The sequence below is a fragment of the Erpetoichthys calabaricus genome, chromosome 9 (assembly GCF_900747795.2).
Source record: "Erpetoichthys calabaricus chromosome 9, fErpCal1.3, whole genome shotgun sequence".
NCBI lineage: Eukaryota > Metazoa > Chordata > Cladistia > Polypteriformes > Polypteridae > Erpetoichthys > Erpetoichthys calabaricus.
The window spans coordinates 68,120,461-68,144,693 of NC_041402.2; the positions used below are offsets into that span (position 1 = coordinate 68,120,461).

General features: G+C 38.8%; 1 protein-coding gene across 7 annotated transcripts in view; it reads right to left on the reverse strand.

Moving 5' to 3' along the window:
• Positions 1 to 24,233, reverse strand: part of mtss1lb (MTSS I-BAR domain containing 2b) — a 265,560-nt gene that overhangs the window by 19,972 nt on the left and 221,355 nt on the right. For 2 of the 7 annotated variants that reach the window (XM_028809689.2, XM_051931519.1), the window contains exons 5-11: positions 19,268 to 19,359; positions 16,630 to 16,704; positions 9,090 to 9,247; positions 8,276 to 8,383; positions 5,497 to 5,594; positions 812 to 1,031; positions 552 to 626 (exon numbers count right to left, since the gene is read on the reverse strand). In XM_028809689.2, the coding sequence (XP_028665522.1) occupies positions 552 to 626; positions 812 to 1,031; positions 5,497 to 5,594; positions 8,276 to 8,383; positions 9,090 to 9,247; positions 16,630 to 16,704; positions 19,268 to 19,359 (826 nt within the window). Of the gene's footprint in view, positions 1 to 506; positions 627 to 811; positions 1,032 to 5,496; positions 5,595 to 8,275; positions 8,384 to 9,089; positions 9,248 to 16,629; positions 16,705 to 19,267; positions 19,360 to 24,233 lie in introns of all 7 variants that reach the window. The other 5 variants (XM_051931520.1, XM_028809683.2, XM_028809682.2 and 2 more) reach the window with 5 other exon arrangements.

Below are 24,233 nucleotides of genomic sequence, written 5' to 3' on the forward strand. Positions count from 1 at the left end.
AACTGTCATTTGATGCCATGGCAGCACCTTCTTTAAGGGTGAGCTTTGCGTTAGGAGCTTGTCCATATCTTGCTCATAGGGAAGGATAATTTTAGATCAGTTAAAACTTTTTTTGACCAAGAACTGTCTAGTGTGATTTGCCCTTTATGTCTACAGAAACAATTATTTAGTTTGTTACTTTTTGCCTGATTTAGACATTTGAGTATTTAGTGTCCCAAATAAAACCTCTTCAAGTTCCAATATAGAAAACTGTTAAATCAATACGTTTTTGTGGAGCAAACATTCAGAATTTAATAAGTTAAATTTATGTAATAGCGAAAGTGTAGGTTGAAAGTCAAAATTTGAAGTGATTCTATGTTCACTGAAACTTTACATTCCTAGACTAGCTGAGTAAAAGAGCAACATGTGGGCAATGGGTGTGTGACTAAAAGAGAGAGCTAGATAAGAGAGATAGAGAGAGTGAGAAAGAGTGAGAGATAGCGTGAGAGTAGGATAGCAAGAATCACCTTTTCTCCCCCCGACCAGGCCCCCGCAGTAGAAGTTGAACTAACCGAGGTCGGGGAGCTGCACTCGCTGACCGACTGACACGTCTCTGAGGCTTCAGAGGATGCTGAACTCGACGACTTCTTCACAGACAGGCAAGCAGAAAAGAAAAGGTTTGTCAGAATATGTAATAAAGCACAGACACAAGGAACGACAAGCCCATCACCACTACCAGATTCTCGTACACACATACACAGAGTACAAATGCACAAATACAAAAGAATAAACAAATCAATAAAATGAGTTAGATTACTCTGTTTTTACTTACCTGGCTGGTAATGTCAGATGGCATTGGGGAAGGAGGTTTGGAATATACTGCGGCATCCTGTGAGATGAAGCCAGAATCATGTGAAGACACGCTGCTCAGCCGCTGAGTTCCACCGGCAGGGGGCTGGGCCAGGCTGCGGTAGCGATAGGACGAACTGGGTGAGTGAGTCTGAGAGCCGCCAGATGAACGAGACGTACTACTGTGGGTGCTGTTTACACTGCTGGGGGTCGGGGGAGGCAGGGGAAGAGAGATTGGGGTTTGGGGAGAACAGAGGCAGTTTCAGAGTAAAGAGGACAGAGTTGAAATAAGAACACAGGAAAATGTGGAGGATAGTGTATGGAAAGAGACAGGTAGGCATAGAAGGGGGTGGGATGTGGGACCATCGGGAGTGCCGATTGAAAAAAATAGAAGAATGAATGTGTGTGTCAAGTCAGTGGAAAAGGATCATTGAGGGACCAGATGGGAGATGTAGACAAAATTTTAGGAAATGAGGGTGTATTAGGTAACACAGAGGGTGAATGTTTAGTGAAAGGTGGACAGAATGGGATAAAGGAGTGGGAGAGTGGGGGTGGGATTTGTTAGACAGGGGATGGGGAAAAAAGTACGGAAAAGACAAGTTGAGAAAAGGTGACCACAAGTAAACACGTCAGCAGGCAGGAAACATGCCGACACAGACCTCAGTGTCCAGACATGAGACAAACAGAGTGCATAAACTAGGAGCTCAGCATGTAACACAAGCAGCCCAATGCACTATGAGAACTTAACCTCCTATTTCCACAAACCTTAGTACCCAGAATCCAAAGCAAACAAATACAGAGTAACACAAAATGATTCAACCAGAACAAGAAATTGTTTCATATTAGAGCCAGCTTAGATAAAACACATGCTGCTAATTCACAGTTAAATAACTATAAGCACCATATCTGGGCTTTTGAGATCCAAGAAACAAGCGAAAATATGTGAGGCTGGGTAATGAGCAATGCACTATCCATTGAGCCGGAGTGATAAGAAGGAATTTAGTTATACAGCAATGTAGCAAATTGCAGCAGCCTGATACCTTTAAATCATTTTGTTTTTGTTTGACAGAAAGTACATTGCACCCAGATGTACATGTTTAAAGCTCACAAAACTAAAAGTCAAGAGGTCCTCTGCCATCCAGGCTTATTGCACATAAATTTAGTTTTTATCATAAGGCTACTGAATAGTCATACTAGTAACTGACCATGTATTTCTTGTATATTATCATATGATAATGTATTTAATATAGAATTCTGTATTCATTGCCCATAGTTAATACTTTACTATCATGACTAGTCTGTGGCTCTTGTCAATTAGTATTAGTCAATTACAGAGAAACTATGAATTAAAATGATGAGCTTTTTTACAAACCTCATTCACTGTATGACATTTTTATTAACTAATTATTACTATTTGCAATGTTTTTTGAATTTTTGAGAGACATGCAAATCTGGTTGTGACAGAAGAGACTCATATAATTCCCCCTTATCCAAACTGAAGTGAAGTAAGTTGGACAGCAGGCCAGTATGCTTGTCATTACACAGCCATCCTGCTTATGTGTAACTAGTCTACAATTCTTTACAGATATTATTAACCTCGGAAGAGGACGCTCACAACTTTGGCAAACTTTGCATTTCAAAAACATAAATGCATAATTTCTTATATACAAAAGCATGGCCACTTTCTACTTTCACAGTGATATGCACCATCTTGCAGTCTTAGGAATTCAAAATAAAGTGCCATAAGAATTCAAAAGAAACACAAACCAAGGGAGGAATTAATATAAAAAGTTTATCAATTCAAATGCAAGGGGAAAAGAAAGCTCTGTTGTTACACTAGACATAGTGAAACACAGGACCTTGTCCCCTGTCTCTCCAGTGTGGTGGCTTGCCTACTTTGTCACCATCATAATCTAAACCCAAAGTCAGTTTTTCTAATACATCTCTTGTTTGATACTTCTTTCAAAACCTGTCACAACAATACTTACCTGTCAATTGAGCTTTTTCCCCACTGGTACAGATCTTTAAAACACCATCAGAGATTTAATTTTTGGTCAGTTCTCTGAGTTACATTCAGGGTCACAGGAAAATCTAGAAATTCTCAGAGGTGCCTGTCACCCTAAGCAGTAACCTGTACTTAAAGGACTCTTTTACAATAGCTTATAGGGTAGCTGCCTTTGTTTCACCTAAACAGTTCTTTATACTTTCTCCATGGGGTCTGTCTGCTGACCACTAGCATTGGGAAAATGTTTCTGGCTTCATCACAACATCCCAAAGCTACTCTATCACTCTGGCACCTTGAAAAAAATTACATCTACCCACTTTCATATATATGCAAGCATGATGCCCTTCTGCCATCCTGACTATCCAGTAGTTGGAAGTCCTCTCCATTCTACCAATCGAGACTTATCTCTCTATTATAAAAAAAATATCTTGGAAGAGGATGATACGTGATTTTCTCGGAGACACTTTAACGTCCCACGAGACATGGCAGTGAGACAAAAAGACAGCTGCTGCACAGGCTTTTAAATGATCGACATGCAGCGCGACAAGCAGAACACGCAGCTTGGCAGCAGCTGATCTGACCACATCTCCTTAGCGTATGTTCAGCCCCCCCTTTCACAACACGAGCGTCAGAGATGCGAAGTGGCAGGCGCGCAAGCGCACTGCATGGGAAGGGGATGGGCGAGCGAAGCAAGCAGGCGGCACAGCCCCCTAGTCTGTCTAAATATAATGATGCCTACCAGTTATGTGCTAACATAATAATCATTAACAGTTGGAAAATCTGTTCAAATTAATATATAGGCGCTACAAGACAAAAAAGTATTAGATAAGTGTTTTTCAACCAGTATGCTGCTGCACAGTGGTGTGCTGTGAGATCTCCCCAGGTGTGCCATGGAAATAATAGTGTAGTAAACCTGGATCTGATACTAAGAGGGGCAGGCTCCTTGGGAGCTCAAGACCTGTCTGAGGAGGACAGGACTACCTGGAGCAGCTGGCATAAAAGCAGCTCTGTGATGAGTATGTTACAGACACACCACTTAGTGCACTTCCGACACATCTCCTGGCTGCTAGAGTAGGCATACAAGTTGTCTTGGGATGAAGTAGCTGGGAGATGCCAGCAAAGTGCATAATAAGTTCTGTGTCTCTGAATGCCGATTTCACAGCTGCCTTTTTACTGGACTCTACGGTAGTCCTGCACCGTTAGACAGTTGAGCACACGTATCAGGTATGATGTGTTTGTGATTAGTAAGAGAGGTATGTGCATTGGGATGTTTTTGGTTACAAAAAGTGTGCCACTATAGAAAGAAATGTTGGGAAACACTGTATTAAAGAAGATTTGTGCAATACCTCATACTACCTTACTTGTGAGTATAGTAGTGCACTATGATTATTCAATATAGTCACCAGCCAAATTAAATGTAGTCCCCTTTTCCTATAAGGAGGCCATTTAATACTTCAGGCAAATCTTCTAAAAGATTATTAAAATTATTCAACGGATAGTTTTACAGACAAGGTAGCTCATATATTTAATGGACAGAGAGTGGCCGAACATTAATATATGCTACATACGTTAAATGAATCGAGATCTTGTTATGGACTATTTAGCACTTATCCCTTTTCTTTAATATAGAATAAAGCATTGTACCATAGGTTATTAAGTACATTTTGAGGGAGAATGAGATACATTTTCTTGTTCTAAATTTAATGTAACTATTTCACAAAACATGAAGTGAGACTGCTGACTACTTTAAGTAAATTATTTCTTTATATATAAAAATGATACATAGGATAATAAAGAAAATAATGCAGAAAAACATCCAGACAGGGTGTTCTAAATGCCAATTACTGCGTGAAAACCTGTAGCCACAACAGAGAGATGGGAAGAGTAGCCAATGAGATTCCATGATTCTACATTCAGAAAAGCCCCCCTTTTCCTTAAGTGTTTTCTTAGGCTATGCATAGTTCTTCCCACCAGTAAAACACAACTCCATTATGCTTTTAATAAAACGTTCTTTTCAAAGGGGAAAACATTCTGGTCTCAAATTCTGCCAGTTCCTATAAAGAGAAAACACTTCAGCACTCACTGCTGGGATATTCCTATTCATTTCTAAAGTGGAACAGCGTTCAAATACTTCCTCCTCCCAGGAACTTAATGTGACTATACACCTTCACCAGTGTTTGAACATTAAGCAATGATAAAGGAGTTTTCCTTCTGGGATGGATCTGTACTCATAAACTTTTATGTGCCTTAGCCATTGTTCAATTGACTTATTTATCTTTAGGAGAGGCTATACTCGACTGTGGTGATCCTTCCTTACTCTACATGTGCAGAGATCTTGACATCCCTCTTCTTAGGTACGTAAGAGGCTGTTCCAATTGGGCCCTCAATAATTAGTTTAGGCCAGAAACACATGGGTTCGGAACACAATGAAAACATTGTATGATAAATAAGTTCATTCATACCTATACTGTATACACATATAATTTCCCATATGGAGTAAATACACATTCTACGTAATAGAAGTATCTAAACTGTATATATAAAAATGTTGCTATATTAGTTTATACTGATTTACCAAACACAGGTCCAACTCCTGAAATGGCAGAAACGATACGTTTTTCAATATAAATAGGGTTTTCTTTTTTCACTCACTGTGGTCTTACCTGCACATGCTGGATTTTCTGGATCCTGAGCTGCTAGGTGACGAAGGAGGTGTCTGGTAAGACCAGCTGTAGTCAGAGCCTTTCAGGTCCTTAATCACCTTAAGCAAAAGATCACATTTACCTTTAAATATATCTCTATTTGTTAAAATTAGATTTTCTTCCTTTATAAAATAATAAATGGTGATGACTGCTGTTAATGTTGCTGAGCTGACCGATAGTGCCATATGGGGTGTGTTCCTGCTTTGTGGCTCCCGTGACCCCGATATTCAGACTAAGGGAGTTCAGAAAATGGAAGGCTGACTCTCCACATTTCACTAGTACATTAGTTTGGCACTTTCTAACTTTCCAGTAGGTGACATTACAGGACACATTTAGTCGGACTGACCTAATGTTAAAAGTTGAAGAAGCTATTTCCTGCCTCATTTCACCAGATAAATTGAATGTTAAATGTTGATGAAGTGGCTTTTCTGACTCAAGCAGCAAAGAATTACTGCACCTGCATGATAATATTAAAACATTAATTAATGAAAAATCAGAAAATTAAAATGTAATAAAATCTTCAGAGAGACAGAGTAGGTTTTCATTAAAAAAAATCAAATATGCAAATGTATTTTTTGAATTGACCATACAATTGATTGATTATATAATTGTGCATTGTTACAGATGTAAAGAAAGAGATTTACTTTTTTTCACCATTTATTGATCAAAATGCTGTCCAACATAAAACAAATTTTTAATCCTGTTTTTGAAATTTGCACTTTTATTCTTTGTCCTACTATGGACTGGCACACTGTTCCAGGTTGGATCATCCTTTGCAGATAATGCTGCCAGGAACAGCTCTGGCCCTGGTAACCCTGTAATGGATTAATCACTTTCAAAATAGTAGGAAACGGGTATTTGTTTTTCAAATTACACTAGTCATCGTCTCCTCTCAGAATGCACAACTATAAACATCAGCAAAAATATATATAAAATCCATCCATCCATTATCCAACCCGCTATATCCTAACTACAAGGTCACGGGGGTCAGTCTGCTGGAGCAAATCCCAGCCAACACAGGGCGCAAGGCAGGAAACAAACCCCGGGCAGGGCGCCAGCCCACCGTAGGGCACACACACACACCCACACCCACACACCAAGCACACACTAGGGACAATTTGGAATCGCCAATGCACTTAACCAGCATGTCTTTGGACTGTGGGAGGAAACCAGATTACCCGGAGGAAACCCATGCAGACACGGGGAGAACATGCAAATTCCACGCAGGGAGGACCCGGGAAGCGAACCTGTATCTCCTAATTGCGAGGCAGCTGCGCTACCCACTGCACAACTGTGCCACCCCTACATTCATTTTTTACAATAAGTAGCATTACTCCTTTACAGGAGTAGTACTGTGATAACAGTAGACATCTTGGCTTAATCTTTATCAATGTGGAATCTCCATGCCCTCCCTGGTTTGAGTACTCCAGTTTCCTACCACACTTTAAAGTGCAGGCAGTCCCCGGGTTACGTACGAGATAGGGACTGTAGGTTTGTACTTAAGTTGAATTTGTATGTAAGTCGGAACAGGTACATTATTTTAATAAATGCTATTTTTGACCGACTGTGACGAAGTACTCTGCCAATGAATGATGGAGTTTCACCTCTCTCTGACTTTTTATTTCTACTTTATTTTCAGTGGTGATGGTTTTTCTCTTCTTTACTGTATCACCAGCACTTGCATCAGATTTGTGTTTCAGAGACATTCTTGAAGGGTGAAGACAAAAGGTTAAGATGAGCTCTCCTGCACAGCACTGTACACGCTATCACAGTAGTAAGGCACCAGTCATCAACACGTCTGATGTACTGACAAGAGACAACTTCCTCCTATGTACGTAAAAGTACAAGCAGTCTTGCTATTGAGAATGAATGGGGGCGGTGAGGGGCGGTTCATCACCAGCCCACCTCACAGTCACCTCCACTACAGTATGCTGTAGAACGAACACAGGTGCTGCCAAAGGTGAGTAGTGAATCGCCTAACCCCAATTCAACAGGCAGACATCCGAGGCACACTACAATGCCCCCCACCGCCCCGTTCAGCCACAGCCGGGTCACCACTTGCAGCATTACCAGCCGTGTGTGCTGGGCGAGCACTGAAACGCCCCCCTCCGCTCCATCTAGTCTGCGTCCAGTCAGGAGCAGCAGCTGTGGCGGCATAGTGGGTGGGCAGCGAACCTTCGTCCTGCACACGAGCGATAGCTGTGGCCCCGGTGACTATGGACCATGAGTCACTGCTTGCCGCTGGGAGCCGCCCGAGGGACACTACACTACGCGAGCAGCGAAATCGCCCACCTCCAGCCACCGCTTGCAGCATCCCCAGGCCGAAGATAACGGAACGGCAGTTACTGAGGCGCATGCGTCGCAGCTGCGTCCTCGTTCGTAAATTCATAGGTTGGGTGTCTGTAACCTGGGGACTACCTGTATGATGTTAGGATTATTGGTAACTTCAAACTGAAAATAACGAGTGTGCCATGTGATGACCTGACATCCCATTCAAGGATTGGTTTTACTCTTGCATATCCCCCCATGAGGCACTGAATCAGATAAAATGGGTTCAGCAGGTAAATGGATGTGCATTTTCAAAAAGTACAATAAACATTTAGAAAGACAGGTTTGCTGAATAAGGGAGAAGAAGTTAGTGAGAAATAGATTCCCTTTTTAATTTGACTTAGTCCACCTGACATCCATATGTTTAAAAACCATACGAAGTGAAATATCTGAACTCCTTTCAGTCTCTTACCTGCTCACTAGCCGGTGGCAGTTTGTGAGGGTCAGCAGTCAGCACAGTGAGGTCATCAATGATTGCCTGTAGGTGAGTAATTTCACCTAGCATGGCAATTTCACCATTCTGAGGAAAGAATAAATAATAGTTACAAATTTAAAATTCAAAACAGGCCACGCTCTTTCTGTTAGCACTGGATTAAGTATTATGCTGTTACAAAACCAAGAGCAAAACATGCCCTGAAAAGTTGGAAATGCAGAATTAGATGCAATCACATTTGCTTCTATCTGTTTAATCAAACTAAAATCTTACTTTCAATTACTTAAAATGCCACAATTAATATTATTATATTTTATTTTATAGACACAAGTCTACAATCAAGTATTATGTGTTCTTGATTATATGATTCACATATTGGAAATATGTGTGTGTGACATACTGAATATAACAATGCTAATAAGACAGTCTTTACTGATTGTGTCTCTATTGAAATTCACAAAATTATTTTGTAACCACAAAACTAGTTATTATCTTTATTTATCTTAGTTAGGATAGATAGATAGATAGATAGATAGATAGATAGATAGATAGATAGATAGATAGATAGATAGATAGATAGATAGATAGATAGATAGATAGATAGATAGATAGATAGATAGATAGATAGATAATAGCAGTTCGCTCTCATTTTATCGTCATTTATCTATAGATTGGTTGACAATCAGACATCTTGACCATTAAATAATATAAATAACACACTTGCATAATTAAAAATGGCATTATTATGGCACCAATCAGTATCATCATCCTCTCCCTTAGCCCTCTATCTCACCACAACTGGTTGCAGGAATCCGATGAAAGTGCAGAAGCGGGCTCTCTCTTCAACCAGTGCCCTCCGCACAGCCTGCTTCTCTGTTTCCTCCAGCAGCAGGTACATGTCATTGACATCCTGGAGGGCACTGTCCAGCTGGGGCTGCAAATCTCCCTTTCCTGTAAAAGGGGTAGGGGATAGGCAGAGAAGATTGGGGGGTTGGGGGGTGAGTGGGTAAGAAAGTTATGAAGAAGTGGGATGGAAAGAAAGAAAGAAAGAAAGAAAGAAAGAAAGAAAGAAAGAAAGAAAGAAAGAAAGAAAGAAAGAAAGAAAGAAAGAAGTTAGTTTGGCAGCCCTGCAGCAAGTTACTTTACTTGAACACTGAAAAAAACAAGAATGAAAACTACGAGATGGTTCAACGTTTCTACATTCAACTGAAAAGCTACTGTACATACAAGCAAGATAAACTGCAAGAAGTGTGGTGACACATGCAGGGTTAAGAGAAAAAAGCAAAAGGCCAACAAATGAAAAAGGATGGCGAAAAGGCAAAGAAACAGTGCAAAGATATTTACATGCTCTCATGCCACTATGCAGCACCTACTGTAAATAAAAAGTTATTTTGTTTATGATGCCATGCACTTTATAATGATACCGAGGAAAGAAAAAGAATTAAATAAAGACAAAGATGGGATTTTCTTCTGACTGCCCCAAAAATGTGTCTTTTTCACAATCCATGGGGAAAGAAATGAAGTCCGGTCTTTGTTGGGTTTTTTTTTGGGGGGGGGGGGGGAAGGGGGTTTGGAGGGGTTCCCACATTCAGTGCAGCAAAGCAGAGAAAGGATGAAGATGTAGACCTGAGGGGAACTGGTGTTTCATACTCACCCAGGAGTTCTAAATGAAGGAATTTGTGGGGAGAGACAGAGGGAAGAGGAGGGGAAGGGAGAGAAAGCAGAAACAGGAACTCAGTGTCAAAGTTAGTAAAGAAGGCCGCTGGCAGGAGATCATATGGCTTTATACCTGAGGATGAAAATTAGGTAAACCCTGAGGGGAAAATTAGAAGCATTTCAGTAAAATTCCAGCAGCCAGTCCAGAAAAACAGGACAACCAGCTCCAAAAGCAGAATTCAGGTAAGTATGTAAATGAGGTTATGTGGCCTTCCTGCAGTTTTGCCAATAACAGAGCAGTTGATAGATCAAAAGGCACACCCAACTGAAAATGGCATAAATGTACATGTACTTCTGTCAGTTTGCTTGGAAGGGTGTAACCATTACTTCTGGAAAGGTAAAAAAAAAACACCCTGGCATATCATCATCAATAGGAAGGAGGAGTCAGTTATCCATCAATTACCCAAATTAACATAAAGCATCACTAGGGTTATAGGGGTTCAGAGGCTATCCCAAAGCTATCCCAGAGGCATCAGGTACAAAACAGGAGAAAACCCTGGACACTTTGCAGTTCTATCACAAGGCTAACCCATACACATACACACACACATACACACACACACACAACCACACACACAGTGCCAATTTATTTAGCATGCACATGTTTGGGAAGTGGGGAGATAAGTGAGGCCCGCAAAGAAAAAATCATGGATGTGGACAGAATTCCAGTGAGTTGTTAACCAGGCTGAGATTTTGAACTCAGTTCTCTGAGAAACTCAGATTCGAACTAACAGTACTACATAACATGCACTAGTGTACCAGCTTCATCAATGGGATATACGACATAACTATATATAATTCTTTTAGACCACCCACTAGACCCCATGGGCTTCTGTGTGGCACACTATTCTCAAAGCATTGAACGGTACACAGATTCGATATAATGCTATTTACCTATTTCATTTTACACGGCAGAACCCCAAAGTCTAAAGTGTGTAGGGTCTCAGAAAATAAAATTTAGAAAATGTGAAGCTGTTAGAAATGACATATTATGGGTTTGTTAGAATGTACCGTACAGGTTTTGCAGGAAGTCAGGAAGTGTTTCACAGGCTGGGGGTCTGAGAGGCAGCAGTCTTTCTGGTTAGTGACTTTCATAGAAAACGAATAAATAAGAAATGTCAGGTATTACCTTGATCTTAGTGATACTGGAGAGTGTGACAGTGGGTAGCAGAAAGTGGAGAAGAGTGCTAATACTCTGATTCTGGTTTTATTAGAAAACAGCTTAACCGTTTGCCTTATGCACTCTTAGTTAACTGGAACTGTAGACTGGTCTGTGGTAGGCTAATGAATTGGTTCATGGCACACAATTATTTCAATCCGTATGATAACGTAGCCATTTTACTGTTGCACAATCCAAATTTAAATGTGCATATTTAGTGAAAATGTACAGTTCTGTGTGATTCTGGTCAGAAATACAGGGATAAGATGAGCAACCTGTTAGCATTCTCCATAGCTAACTTTCTGTCTATTCAAAGGTACCAGACTTTACACTGCTGTGTTCAACAAACACTGGAGCACTGATGGGATCCCTAAGTTATCAAGGAGTATTTCACACATTGGAGATAGGGTCAGGGTGCCTTCTAAATACATATTTGTGTTTATATTGCTTTTTGTCCTGGCACTGTCCTTCGCATACATTTTTTTAAAGTAAAGTCATCATTCCACTTATGGCTTTTCACTCCACCTACATACATTTCATGGATGTTTTCCATTTCAGCCCTAATAAGATGTTGGGAGAGGCTCCAGCTTTACCTTCTATGACGATAAATTGGATTAAGTGGTTTTGAGAAGGTTCTTATATGTTATACAAATTCAGAAAACACAACCTCCTAAGTGGACACATGCCAGCACAATGAGGGGCATACCAAGTTATCCTAGACCTTGAGCTATTTACTTAAATTACGGCCACATCTTCAAAAGCCTTGAAAGATCTCTGAGCATAGGGCTGTTTTCCACTGTACGTTTAAGCATTGTCATCACCATTTAACTATACAGCAATTAAGCCATAACTTCACTACTTTGTTTAAGGGAATGATCTTACCTAATACAACTTGAAGTTTCAGACACTGTCAACCATGTTAGAATGTTAGGAGGAAAAGCTTTACATTGCAATGTAATGGCAATTATTAATTGTTCATGTCAAACTTGTAAATATTTTAGTAGTCAGTCAGACAGTCAGTGTCCAACCCGCTATATCCTAACACAGGGTCACGGGGATCTGCTGGAGCAAATCCCAGCGAACACAGGGCACAAGGCAGGAACAAACCCCGGGCAGGGTGCCAGTCCACCGCAGGGCACACACACACACACACACACACACACTAGGGACAATTTAGGATCGCTAATGCACATAACCTGCATGTCTTTGGACTGAAAAAGGAAGCACCTGGAGGAAACCCACACAGACACGGGGAGAACATGCAAACTCCACGCAGGGAGGACCCGGGAAGCGAACCTGGGTCTCCTTACTGTCAGGCAGCAGCACTACCACTGCGCCACTGTGCCACCTTATTTTAGTAGTACTATACATAACAAATGCTCAAGGCTTAGTGGAAGTCATAATCTCTCAGGTTAACCAGCCAAAGGAATAAAATACAGTATATTGAATTTATGAAGCTCACTGTCCTAGTTGTCTCATCTCATCTTCTCTACCACTTTTCCAGGTCAGCCCAGTCATCACTATCTCCAGCTACAGATTCCAACTCTTCCTAATGAATTCCCCAGTGTTCTGAAGCCAGCCAACAGATATAATCTCACTGATGTATCCTGGTCTACCACAGGGTCTCTGTCCAGTGGGGCATGCTCAGAGCAGCTCTAGGGGCAACCACCTAGGAGCATCATTATAACAGGCCCAAACCACCTCAACTGGCCTGTCTCGATCCGGAGGGGTAGTGACTCTACTCTGAGGCTCTCCTGAATCACTGAGCTTCACACCCGATCACAGAGTTTCACCTCAGTCATACTGAGAAGAAACCTCATTTCTGTTGTTTGAACTTGCAATCTCATTCTTTTGGTCATTACTTATTACTCATGGACATATGTGAGGAGAGGGATGTAGATCGACCAGTAAATTGAGAGCTTTGTCTTTAGACTTGGCTCCTACTTCACCACAAGGAAGGTCACAGTCAGTTGTAGCAAAGAGGAAAATATTATCTACATAAAGCAACAATGCTACCCTAGCCTCCACAACTGACATCCTAACATCCAAGGGTGTTTCTTGATATGCTGTCCACAAAAACCACAAATACTCTAGATGCGTTGAAAAGAAAACTGCTTAAAATTGTGCTTTGGTCTGCTTGGGGTCATTGGAATTATTGTGCAATTTAATTTTTGTTACGTCCATCAGATTCCTTCAGTTTTAAGTTAGGAGGTTCAACCTAGCTATACTTTAAAAACCTTTTAGGAAGTTTGAAGTAACCACACATCCATTTACAAAACTGTGTCAATAACAATGGCCTCCAGCCTATTTTATCTCATACCAAAATATATATTTATGTATTCTTAACCAGTAAGATAGTAAGCCAATGAAATACACAACTAATTGATAAATGCAAATTCTGCGTGCAGCAGAAAGCATCTCAGTTTCCATTAAAGACCACAGCCCAAACACTTTAAAGTTCGGAAATAACATACCACTTCCTTGGCTGCATAATAGTTTAATCATATGATTTATACTATATATAACATTACTTATGCATAAATCATAAATTGTTTTAGATAAGGGCTCCTTCCTGCATCATCCACAGCTTCAACTGCCATTTACCAAGCAGGTAAATGACACAGAAATTCAACTGCAGACCTTAACAAAGTGGAAGAGGGTAATGGCTGACAGTTAGTGATTTTTTTGTGAGGGGCTTAAAAGCTATTTACAAAAAAAATAAAATAAAATAAAATGACATTGCAAACATTAGGTGAAATGATATAAAGCACTTAAAGTAAAAGGCAAAGATGTCCCTGATGTCTGCTTTTATGCTAAATAAGATTTTCAACTTTTAAAAACATTAAAAACAAATGTATATAAAAATATTTTGGCTTATTTTTGTATTTCTTTCTGTTCAATTATAATTTGAAAAAGAAGAAAAAGATTTTCAATTGTTTATTGTTTCATTTTATTTACTTATCATCCAATGTTATTTGTCTAATTCTTCCCTGCTGGCTAGCTTATGAAATTGCATAGAGAATGGGGAAATGTTGCCTCCTGCTGGCCAATAACTAAAAGCTCACAGCACTTGATATTCCCAGGCAATCAGCCACCCAAGTACTATCTGGGTCCAATTCCCTTGCTTGGCTTCTGCAATCATACAACTGTGTATTCAGGAGACATGGCGTAAGCAGGAGATGCTGTTTTTCTGTTTATCAATATAAACCAAATACAACTGAGGCTAGAAACAGACAGATAAATGAATGATACCATCACATTGTACCATAGCATCATCAGAAATATGCACAATTCTAATATTTTGCTTTTTTTCTACATAATTATATATATTTAAATAAATTTCTATATAATATAGCACTTGACCTCCATTATAGGTAAAGTAGCAGGAGTGGCCTCTGTGTAAAGTTTTGAAAGATCCTCTCTCAATCCAAAGACTTGCTGCTAAGCCAACCGGTGACAGCAAACTGCCCTTATGTCAGTTAGTATGGACTTTTGCCTTGCGATGAATTGATATTCAGTCTCAGAAAGTGACCTGCCTTGTACCGATTGCAGCCATTATAGGCCCCCCACCTCTTCATGAACCCATACTATGAAAATCAGATTTCCATAGTATGCAACACTTAAAATATAATAATACACAACCTTATCTAGAAATGTTTTTACATAAGAATTTTTTTTTGTATATCAAATACACTCTTAATGATCATGTATATTTGATATATATATATTTTAGAAAACAGACAAATTAGCAGAGTGCAAAATTTAGACTTAATAAAACAGGTTAACAGTGTTGAAGGAAAAAAAGATGCAGAGCAGCTTAATCAGTTTTTACTGAGAGTTACAACATACTGCATTTTGGCACTGTGGCACATTCCATAACATAAATGGGAAGAACCATATGGACCCTCAGCAATTTTCTACACCTTGTACCTCTGTATAGAACATGAAGAAAAGCAGCAGAGTTTGTTCCCATCCTGGCCCATTGTTGTCTAGATAGGCCATGGCTCCAAAATCCTAAAATGATTTAAGAAGGCAAAGTGATGGAAGGGTTTTTCTATCCACATGTCTGGACCATTTGTCAGCTCATACTTTATTAGCATCCATCCATTTTCTGCTGTTTTTCCAGGTTTGTGTCACAGGGTCAGCAATCTAAACAAAGATGTCTCTTTTCCTACCATATTCTCCAAATCTCCTGGGTGGCTACTGAGGCCTTCCTTACACTAGCCGAGAGATATAATCTCTCCAGTGTGTCCAAGGTGGGCTCAAAGGTCTCCTCCTGGTAGAACATGCCCAAAGTACCTCTCAAGGAACACATCCACGAAGTATCCTAGTCAGATGTCTGAACCAAATCAAATTGGTTCCTTTCAATGCGGAGGAGCAACGGCCATTGCTTGCACTCCTCACCCTATCCCTAAGGCTGATTTTAGAAATTTACAACATTTTAATTTAAAATTTAGAAATTTATCACTTTTAAGGTCCTTGTTTAAATATAATGCTCTGTTCTTGCAATATTTTCCTTGAATGTCCTAAACTGAAGCATATTAGCTATTTTCTACACGTTGCAACTCCCTACAGAACATGGAGAATAGCAGTACAGCTTTGGTTCACACTGTGTCAAGGCACCTTAGCATTCCGGTATGTTTCTTTTTCAAATATATTTTGAGTCTTCAGATTTAATCAGTGTGATTTGTCTTCAGACACCACATAAGTGCTTTTAGATAAAGTATAGTGGCTTTCATTGACGAAACTACGGGGTCTCCATACATGTGAAACTAATTTTAAAGTACCCATGATCAGATTTGATTTCACTTTGAACAGTTTACCCAATATGGAGATTTAATGTTTGCCACTCAACACTTCTTAAATTTCATAATTTGTTAAATAAATGTCTAATCTTAAGATAAACAGCCCCTTACCAAGATACATTCACTTTTATGTGATTATCATTGTAATTTTCGAGCATCACTCACATGCAAAAATCTCTCCAGCCATACTGGGAAAGCCCTGACCAGTATCACTTTCTTTATTCACCACCTTTCAATATACAAGGTAAAAATTAAAATATTTATAGTTTGCTTTACCTGTGACTGATGTTCAAGTATTGGACAGACTATTTACATCCCTTTTACCAAGTAAATATTACACTTACAAAATTCAAAAACACCTCTGCGACCTCTGTGGTCCCTGAAGGAAGTGACTGCTTTTCCAATCTGATGAGAGACACTTGCAATACACAGACATAAATAATTGCACTTCACGGAAGGCAGAACACTTTTATGTCACTTGGGCTACATTTTAATTAACATCAGTCATGGGATTGTTATTTCTGGAGTGGAACAAAATATTATTTTTCATAGGTGTCATAGTGTTTTAAGATTGTCTATGCTTCAGAATACTTCAAAAGGACAAGGGCTGAATTAAAAATGCATTACTTCTTGAGGTTCCCAGAACTTCCTACCTTTCTTGGCTTTTTTTTGCAGCTTCAAAGTATCTGAAGATTTCTTCTTGATCTCATGACGTGCTCGTTTATACTCTGAGACACAAAAAGAAATGAAAACCATTTAAAACACTTTGCTTTGCTGGGTTTTACCAAAAAAACACACACTCCAAAGCTTCTGATGTATAGGACTAAAGAAGTGCAAAATATAAATAAGGGAATAATTAGACCAGAGATTGAACAGCATAAATATTCTTAATTATTACAAAGCATATTATAACATAAGCATAAGATTACCAGGGGTACCACAGTTCTATTACTATCTGGTATAGGAATGGCAACATCTCGGACCACGCGGCGCAGTAGCAGATGGAAGGGTCTCCTCTACTATTCAGAACATTTGCCACAAGGATGACAAACCTTGGACTGTTTGCCCTCTTCTGCTTGTCAAAAGGCATGGCGGTATCCGAACCAGTTCTGCAGGACTTTGTAGCACCTTATACTCACAGGCCTGTCATGACTTCAACACACTGGTGCCCTCATCCACCCACCCCTAACTTAATAAATGTGGAAAATAATGTCCTATTGCACTTCCTGCTTTATTGTACTGCCTATTTTACAGCACTAGTCACTTTATTTGCCGCTCAAGTCTATGTACTTACATACATCTACAGAACATTTATGTGGTCTGTTTAACATGGAACTCAAGTTGTACACTTGTTGAGTATTATTTAGTGTATTATAATGCACCTCTCTAACGGCACAGCGCATAGTCTTGTGTAAAGTGCTGTATTGGTTTTATACTTTTTATAACTGCACTTACCCTTTTTAAGTCTCAAGTACAAACATAATGCCTTGTATATATCACTAAGGTCCAGAAAAAGTTTTTTTCATTCCACTGTATACGTGCATACAGAAAGACTAACAAAAAAGTTTACTTGAAGAGAAGCAGAGAAATAAACTATACAGGATCATGTCTCCCTTCAAACAGACATGTCATGTGCACTCCATCAAGTCGCTACTTTAATTCTTAGTGCAAAAATGCAGAAAACTCACTTATGCAGCTCCAATTCAAAAAATATTTGTATTGGATTAGAAAACATGTAATGTGAATCAATAATGAAAAGCAATCATGCGCAGAGAGGTTTTGGAAATTTGTTTCCATCAACATGCAGGTGACAGCTTTGACAAAGCCTAGTAATCACAAAACTGGCTACAGGTGACAAATGTGAAGTACAGTGGACAGATTTCACTAAATGTGACAGGAGAGGACAGCGCACAGAATGAGCAGGTTATAGAGTCTGAGATGAAATGTGAGGAAACGGAGCACAAAAATACAATTTTCTGCTTTTTGGCAGAGAGTCATTTTATTAAAAGGGAACAGGTCATGAGATCAGGCATGATCTATAAATTGCTTTTATTCATTTTCTCAATAAAGAAACATGCATCTTGTCAGAAAGTGTATAAAATTGTACAAGTCCAGGGTAGGCCGATTCTAAACACATGTGACACTATGAATACGACTCACATCAAAATCGAGGGTTACTTAAGAAGGAAAATCCAAAATGTGTAGTTCACACCTGAAAGGATTTTACTTACAATTTTATAAAACAAATAAATCTAACTTAAGTGTCCACACAATTGAAAAAGAGAGAGTATCCTAAATATTAGAGTAAGGTGCCAACAAGGCAACAGCCTTCATTCATCCTTGTGTGAATAATGTAAAGACCGATTGAAATTCGTTATGGTTTTGGAGTAAATAGACAAAATTTATATTGGGGCCTGGTTTCAGCTTTGGATAATAATCATGTAAACAGTTAGCCATGGTGACACAGTTGTGCTGCCAACGTAGAGATAGATCCATTGCTGTACCCAGAAGCTGTCCTTGTGGACTTTGCACGTTATCTTCATGCCTGTGTGGGCTTTCACCATGTGGGGTTTCTTCTAAAAACTCCAAAAGACGTGTGGGTTAAGTTAACTGGTGATTTGAATTTTATGCTTGTGGGTGAATGTATGAGTGAGCTTACAATAGACTGGTGTCCTGCCTTGTAGTCAATGCTCCAGACCCCATGACCCTGAATAGGGTTAGGAAAGTATGACAATGTCATGTTATTTTTAAATTCCACAAATAATTTCAGTTTTAACTGTAGGTGAATGTTTGTATTCAGATACATTCCAAAACTTATGTGAGTATCATCACATGGAAAAAAGCAAAACATCAGTGTGACTGATCACTCCAGTGACTGTCAAAATCCAAATAAAAGTTAAAAAACAAGTCTTAATGTAAAAACAATTTGTAGAAGAACAAAAAAAAAAATCAAGCCATAAATAGGCATCATACACACATTTTTACAGTAATATTTTCAAGTTTTTTCATTAATCTTTTATCAATCATTACTGTTTCTACAGATTAATCTGCATAAATATTAATTGAAAGAGATTAAAATAGGTAAGACACATTATTCTAGACAGGTAGCGATGCTGGTAACTTCTTATGACAAGTGATAACATTTCTGTGCATTGAATCTGTAGAACAAACAGGCTCTGGTCAGCCACCAACAAATGAATGCTCGTCTCTGAAGGATGGCTGGATTTACTGTCAAATGTGAATAGCTGAACTCATGGCAAAGGCCACACACATACGAATGAGATGAATCACCTTTCGCATGGTCCTTGTCAAGTTGGGTGGCAGTTTTCTTCCAGTCTTCTATGCGGTCCTGAAGAGGAGTGATGAGGCTTTCCATCAGGGCGCTGTTTACATGCGGGAAGAAAAAGAAGAAAACTTTGTAATAGATAATTTAATTTGTTTAATACCAGATTCAGTAAACCTCGTGGTAATATGAATTATAATGTGAAAAAAAAATTAAAATGCATGGCACAAGAAGCAAAATACATATATAGCGATACAAATCTGTATTTTGTTGGATTTATGAGGTTTCATAGTTTCCATGGGAAAGAGAAAAGATAACTTTGTATTACAGAAATGCCCCCAGATCAAGAAATAAACAATCTACAAGTGTTGAGCGCATTATCAATATTTAAATGTAACTATAAATCATAAATTAAATATTTACCTTATGTTAAATTTGTAAACAAAGAAAAAAATCAATTTAGATTACTAAGGTGTTCCTTCCCATAGTGATAAAGACAAATGTTTGATGAGGATATAACGTGAAAATTAGCCTTCAGTCCATCACATGAAAAAGAATAAAGCTTTGATAACCATATGATTTTTTACATTTTCAGATTAATTATTAATATTAGATTTTCAATTTCTCTATCAACAGCAACTTTCCTTATGAAAGGTTTGCTTGAACTAAAAATGAATGATGTTTGGATTTCGTAACCACAAAAGTACAAACTAAACCTGAGTACGTGAAACTAAGAATTAGCTTCTACGTGTGTGTGTGTGAGTGTGATGATCGCTCACTTTCTAATGTGTGTACAACACTGAGAATTTACTGTTCGTCTTCTGGTAATTTGCTCTCTTGTTCTTAACTTTACAAAGGAGACCGTGCAAGGAAGTATCTGCTAATCATTTTGCTGAAGACTGGTGCTCACTTTTGACAAGACAAGACACATTATCCAGCAGAACAAAGTAAGTGTTGACTTTCTAAAACAATTGATGAGAAGCAGAGGGACAATATTGGGAAATCAGCATCAGGTCACATTTTAGATAACAATCCCAGGTTGCCTAGGGTGCAGTGGCATTCATAGGACTTGGTTTGGTTGCCACACTTGACATTTTCTTGTGGACCTGGCATATTTGCCTCCTATTTTGTAGTTTATTTCCTTCTACATCTCAACAACTTGCAAGTTAGGCAAAATGATTCCTCTTCTGTATCTCGGTATGAATGAGCATGGGTGCATTCTTCAGTCTGCTCTACAATTAATCAAGTGTTGATTTGGTGCCTGTCATGTACCTAATGCTGATTGATATTAGAGTGAGAACATGACTGAGTACCAGCTAATCTTCTTGCTTCTAACTTTCCGTGGCACTTGTGGCATTGCTTACCTGTATGCATCTAAATTGTGTTTTGTACAGTTTGAACACTGCATGCATGCGCAAAAGGCAAATAATTTATCAGTCACTACAGTTTTGTGATAAATCCAGTAGCTCATGGTGTTACCATCCCTTTGAGGATTTTTTCCATTGATGCTCTCACGCTAGGCGTAGGGGCTTGTCTCCATCATAAGTGTTTTCATTGTGTTGTGGAAAAATATACTTTTGAAATGTGAAACCGGTAGTATAGAAAGGGTTCATTTTTATTTAATAAGGCCATTTTTAAATGAAAATGTATATCTCTGCATATCTCTGCATATACATGGCTATAAAGTTCAATTTAAATAATTTGCAAAAAATATTAAAATTAGTGGACAATAAAACTACTGTGAAATTAATTAAAACAGTGATGAGTATTGTCCATGGGTGCTTAAAATATACAGTACTGTATATGAATGACCAGAATCACCTTTCAAGCTACGTACATTCATTTATCTGTTTTCACAATTATGGTATACCCACAGTGAACCCATCATTGTCTTGTGCCATTGCTGCATTGATCTAGGATTTCATGACTATTAACTATTAATAACATAGATATTCCTTTTACACAGGGTTGTGGTTTAGTCTTGACTCAAACAGTATAGCATTAAGTTTATTTAATTAAAAAGCATTTCTCTAAGTAAGCTAAGAATTATTATGAAAGGTTAATAATAATGACACAATCATCCCGTCAGCATAACAAAAGGTTTATTCTGCCGCTCCTCTAAAATTGTCAGCTGCTTGCATGACCAGCAGAAACCCAAAATGACAGCATAACTTATTTCTGACAATCTCAAGTTTGGCAGCTAAAAACAAACTGATAGTGGAAAAGGATGTACACCTTCGATCTTATCAGATTTATCGGACAGGAACTGGGGTGGGCTTGCATGTCTTGTCTTAAAATAAATGTGTTTCTTCACTTAAAAAATATTTATTTAGAAGATAATGTTATAAATTTTATTTTCTGCCCTTTCATTCTACCCCCAAACATATGACTATTATCAACATATTTAATTTGCTCTTTCTTGTCTATGTATTATTTATTTAACTTATGTCACTAAAGGATTAAAATAAAGGCATTTCATAAAGATTATAAAAAGAAACTTCAAAACTGTAATACTGGCATCAAAGGAATACTTTATTAAACTAGAAGATTAGGGTCAATCAAAATAAAATGTGTTAGATGAGAGCCCCATCCAATCACCATGGAGGTTCAAAAAAATCAGAAAACGAGAACAACGAGCTAGCAAAGACAACAAATAAAACAGCCCGAAAAATCTGCAGAGCCTCATCTTGAAATGGTTCAAAGAACGCATCCATTTCACCAGTCATGGCACACTCTTCAGACACCCAAAAAAGGTGCTGCTCCATGGGCACAATTAGCAAAGATGGTTCTCGAGAGGGGCAGAAACCATGCAATCCACATTATCAAAGTTAGTCAAATTAAAAACACCAATATATTTATCATGTTTTGGACTTCATTTCTTAGTAGGTATTTCACTAGTTTACACCATAAATAGTAGAAACCCCACTGTTAAATGAGAACATTGACTATTTTTGCCAGGCTGCATAAGAAAAAGAATGCCTAATTGCTTAGGTCTGGGTCTTGTCATAAAAAAGTGATGTGGATTGACTATTTATATTTAGTTTCAGGATTAACATAAATACAACAATGTTTAATTTTATATAGCATCTTTTTACAGAACCTGTGGACCTGGGTTCGCCTGCGTGGAGTTTGCATGTTCTCCCCGTGTCTGCGTGGGTTTCCTCTGGGTACTCCGGTTTCCTCCCACAGTCCAAAGACATGCAGGTTAGGTGCATTGGCGATTCTAAATTGTCCCTAGTGTGTGCTTGGTGTGTGGGTGTGTTGGTGTGTGCCCTGCGGTGGGCTGGTGCCCTGCCCAGGGTTTGTTTCCTGCCTTGCACCCTGTGTTGGCTGGGATTGGCTCCAGCAGACCCCCGTGACCCTGTAGTTAGGATATAGCGGGTTGGATAATGGATGGATCTTTTGATAGTAAACACCATCTTAAAGTGTTTTATAGGTGCATAGCTACTGTACAATCTTTTTTACATTACATTATAATTGGAACATAAGCAGGGTGAGTGCCTTGCTCAGAGTAATGCAGCAAGTGAGTACTTAGGGGCTGGACCTTCATCTTTATGGTCGGAAGTTCTAAGGTCTTAGTCATTATAACATACTGTCTGCTCAACAGCTGATTCACTCTTCCATCCATTGCCTAACCCAAGAGCCAGTTAAGGGTCATGGGGAGTCAGTGCCAATTCCAGCTTAAAAAAGGTAGAAAACAATCCTAGATGAGGGCCATTCTTTCACAGTGCACATATCCATGTGCATTCATATTGAAACATTTTGGAAATAACATGTTCTGCATGTCTATAGGATGTTTAATAAATGCCCACACGGACATGTTCAGAATGTGCAAACTCTACACAGTCAGCAGTCAGGCTGAGATTCAAACAAAGAAATTGAGCTGAGAGGCAACACTGCTAACCACTGCACTATAGTGTCCTAATACGCCATACAGTATTTCAACCCATTCAACCTATTAATACAATTTAAAATTGAATTCATTCATTTAATTTGTAAAACTAATTTGAAAGAAATGTGTTATTTAGAGGGGGGCATTTGACATGCACAAGTAAGAGCAAAAAAGCACAATCAAGCTAAATATTCAGGTTAATGCAAGTATAATAAAGACATGTGTGCAATTACATTGAGATGCTACAAACAAATGAAAATAATGGAGAAATACACATCAAGAAAGAAAATAAGATTATTACACTGAGAGTTTTGCATATGCAGTCCTCTAAATGTACATGGTAGCGCTAAGGGTCAGTTTGTTGACACTACGTTGTGGTGGCTGCACATATATACTGTCGATTTTACCAGGTGGCACAAAAACCTGCTGCATTTAAGAGCATATAACCTGTACTTTCTGTGACATTCAGCTAATGTGGCACTGGATTACACATACTAGACTAAAGGCCAAAAGGTGCCCTCAGTTACATCAAAGCTATGCTGTTCTTGTCAAGTAAAGCCCAAATTCTCTATCATCATATCTAGTTCTACTGTACAGTGTCCCTTAATGACTTCCATAACTCTAGTAGTCATAAGTCACATCAAAGTGGGTAAAAAAGAAATGTCTGGGGAGTGTTAACAGTTTAGCTTATGCTTCTGGTGCCAGAGTATGAATTGTCAAGTTTTTGAACGTATATTTCTGTTTTAACTTTTCAGATTCTCACTTTTTACCAATAAATATTAACACTGCAAATGCCCTTCACCAATTTAAGGACCATCCTTCTGGATGCCAGTTTGTTTCTGTTGTGCTGTTCTGGGTTTATAGCCAATCGCTGATGGACTCTGCTTCGTTTATGCCACCAGCTGACACATAGCCTATCACTTTAATAAATCCTGGGGATTATTTATAGCGGCTAGCCGGCTGTGCAATATGGAGTGCTTAACCTTAGGATGACGCCTAATAGGTAATCAGGTTTGTAAGTCGAATCGTTTAGGGCAAATGTACTCCTAGATGCAAACATAACTACTGAGATACCACTGCAT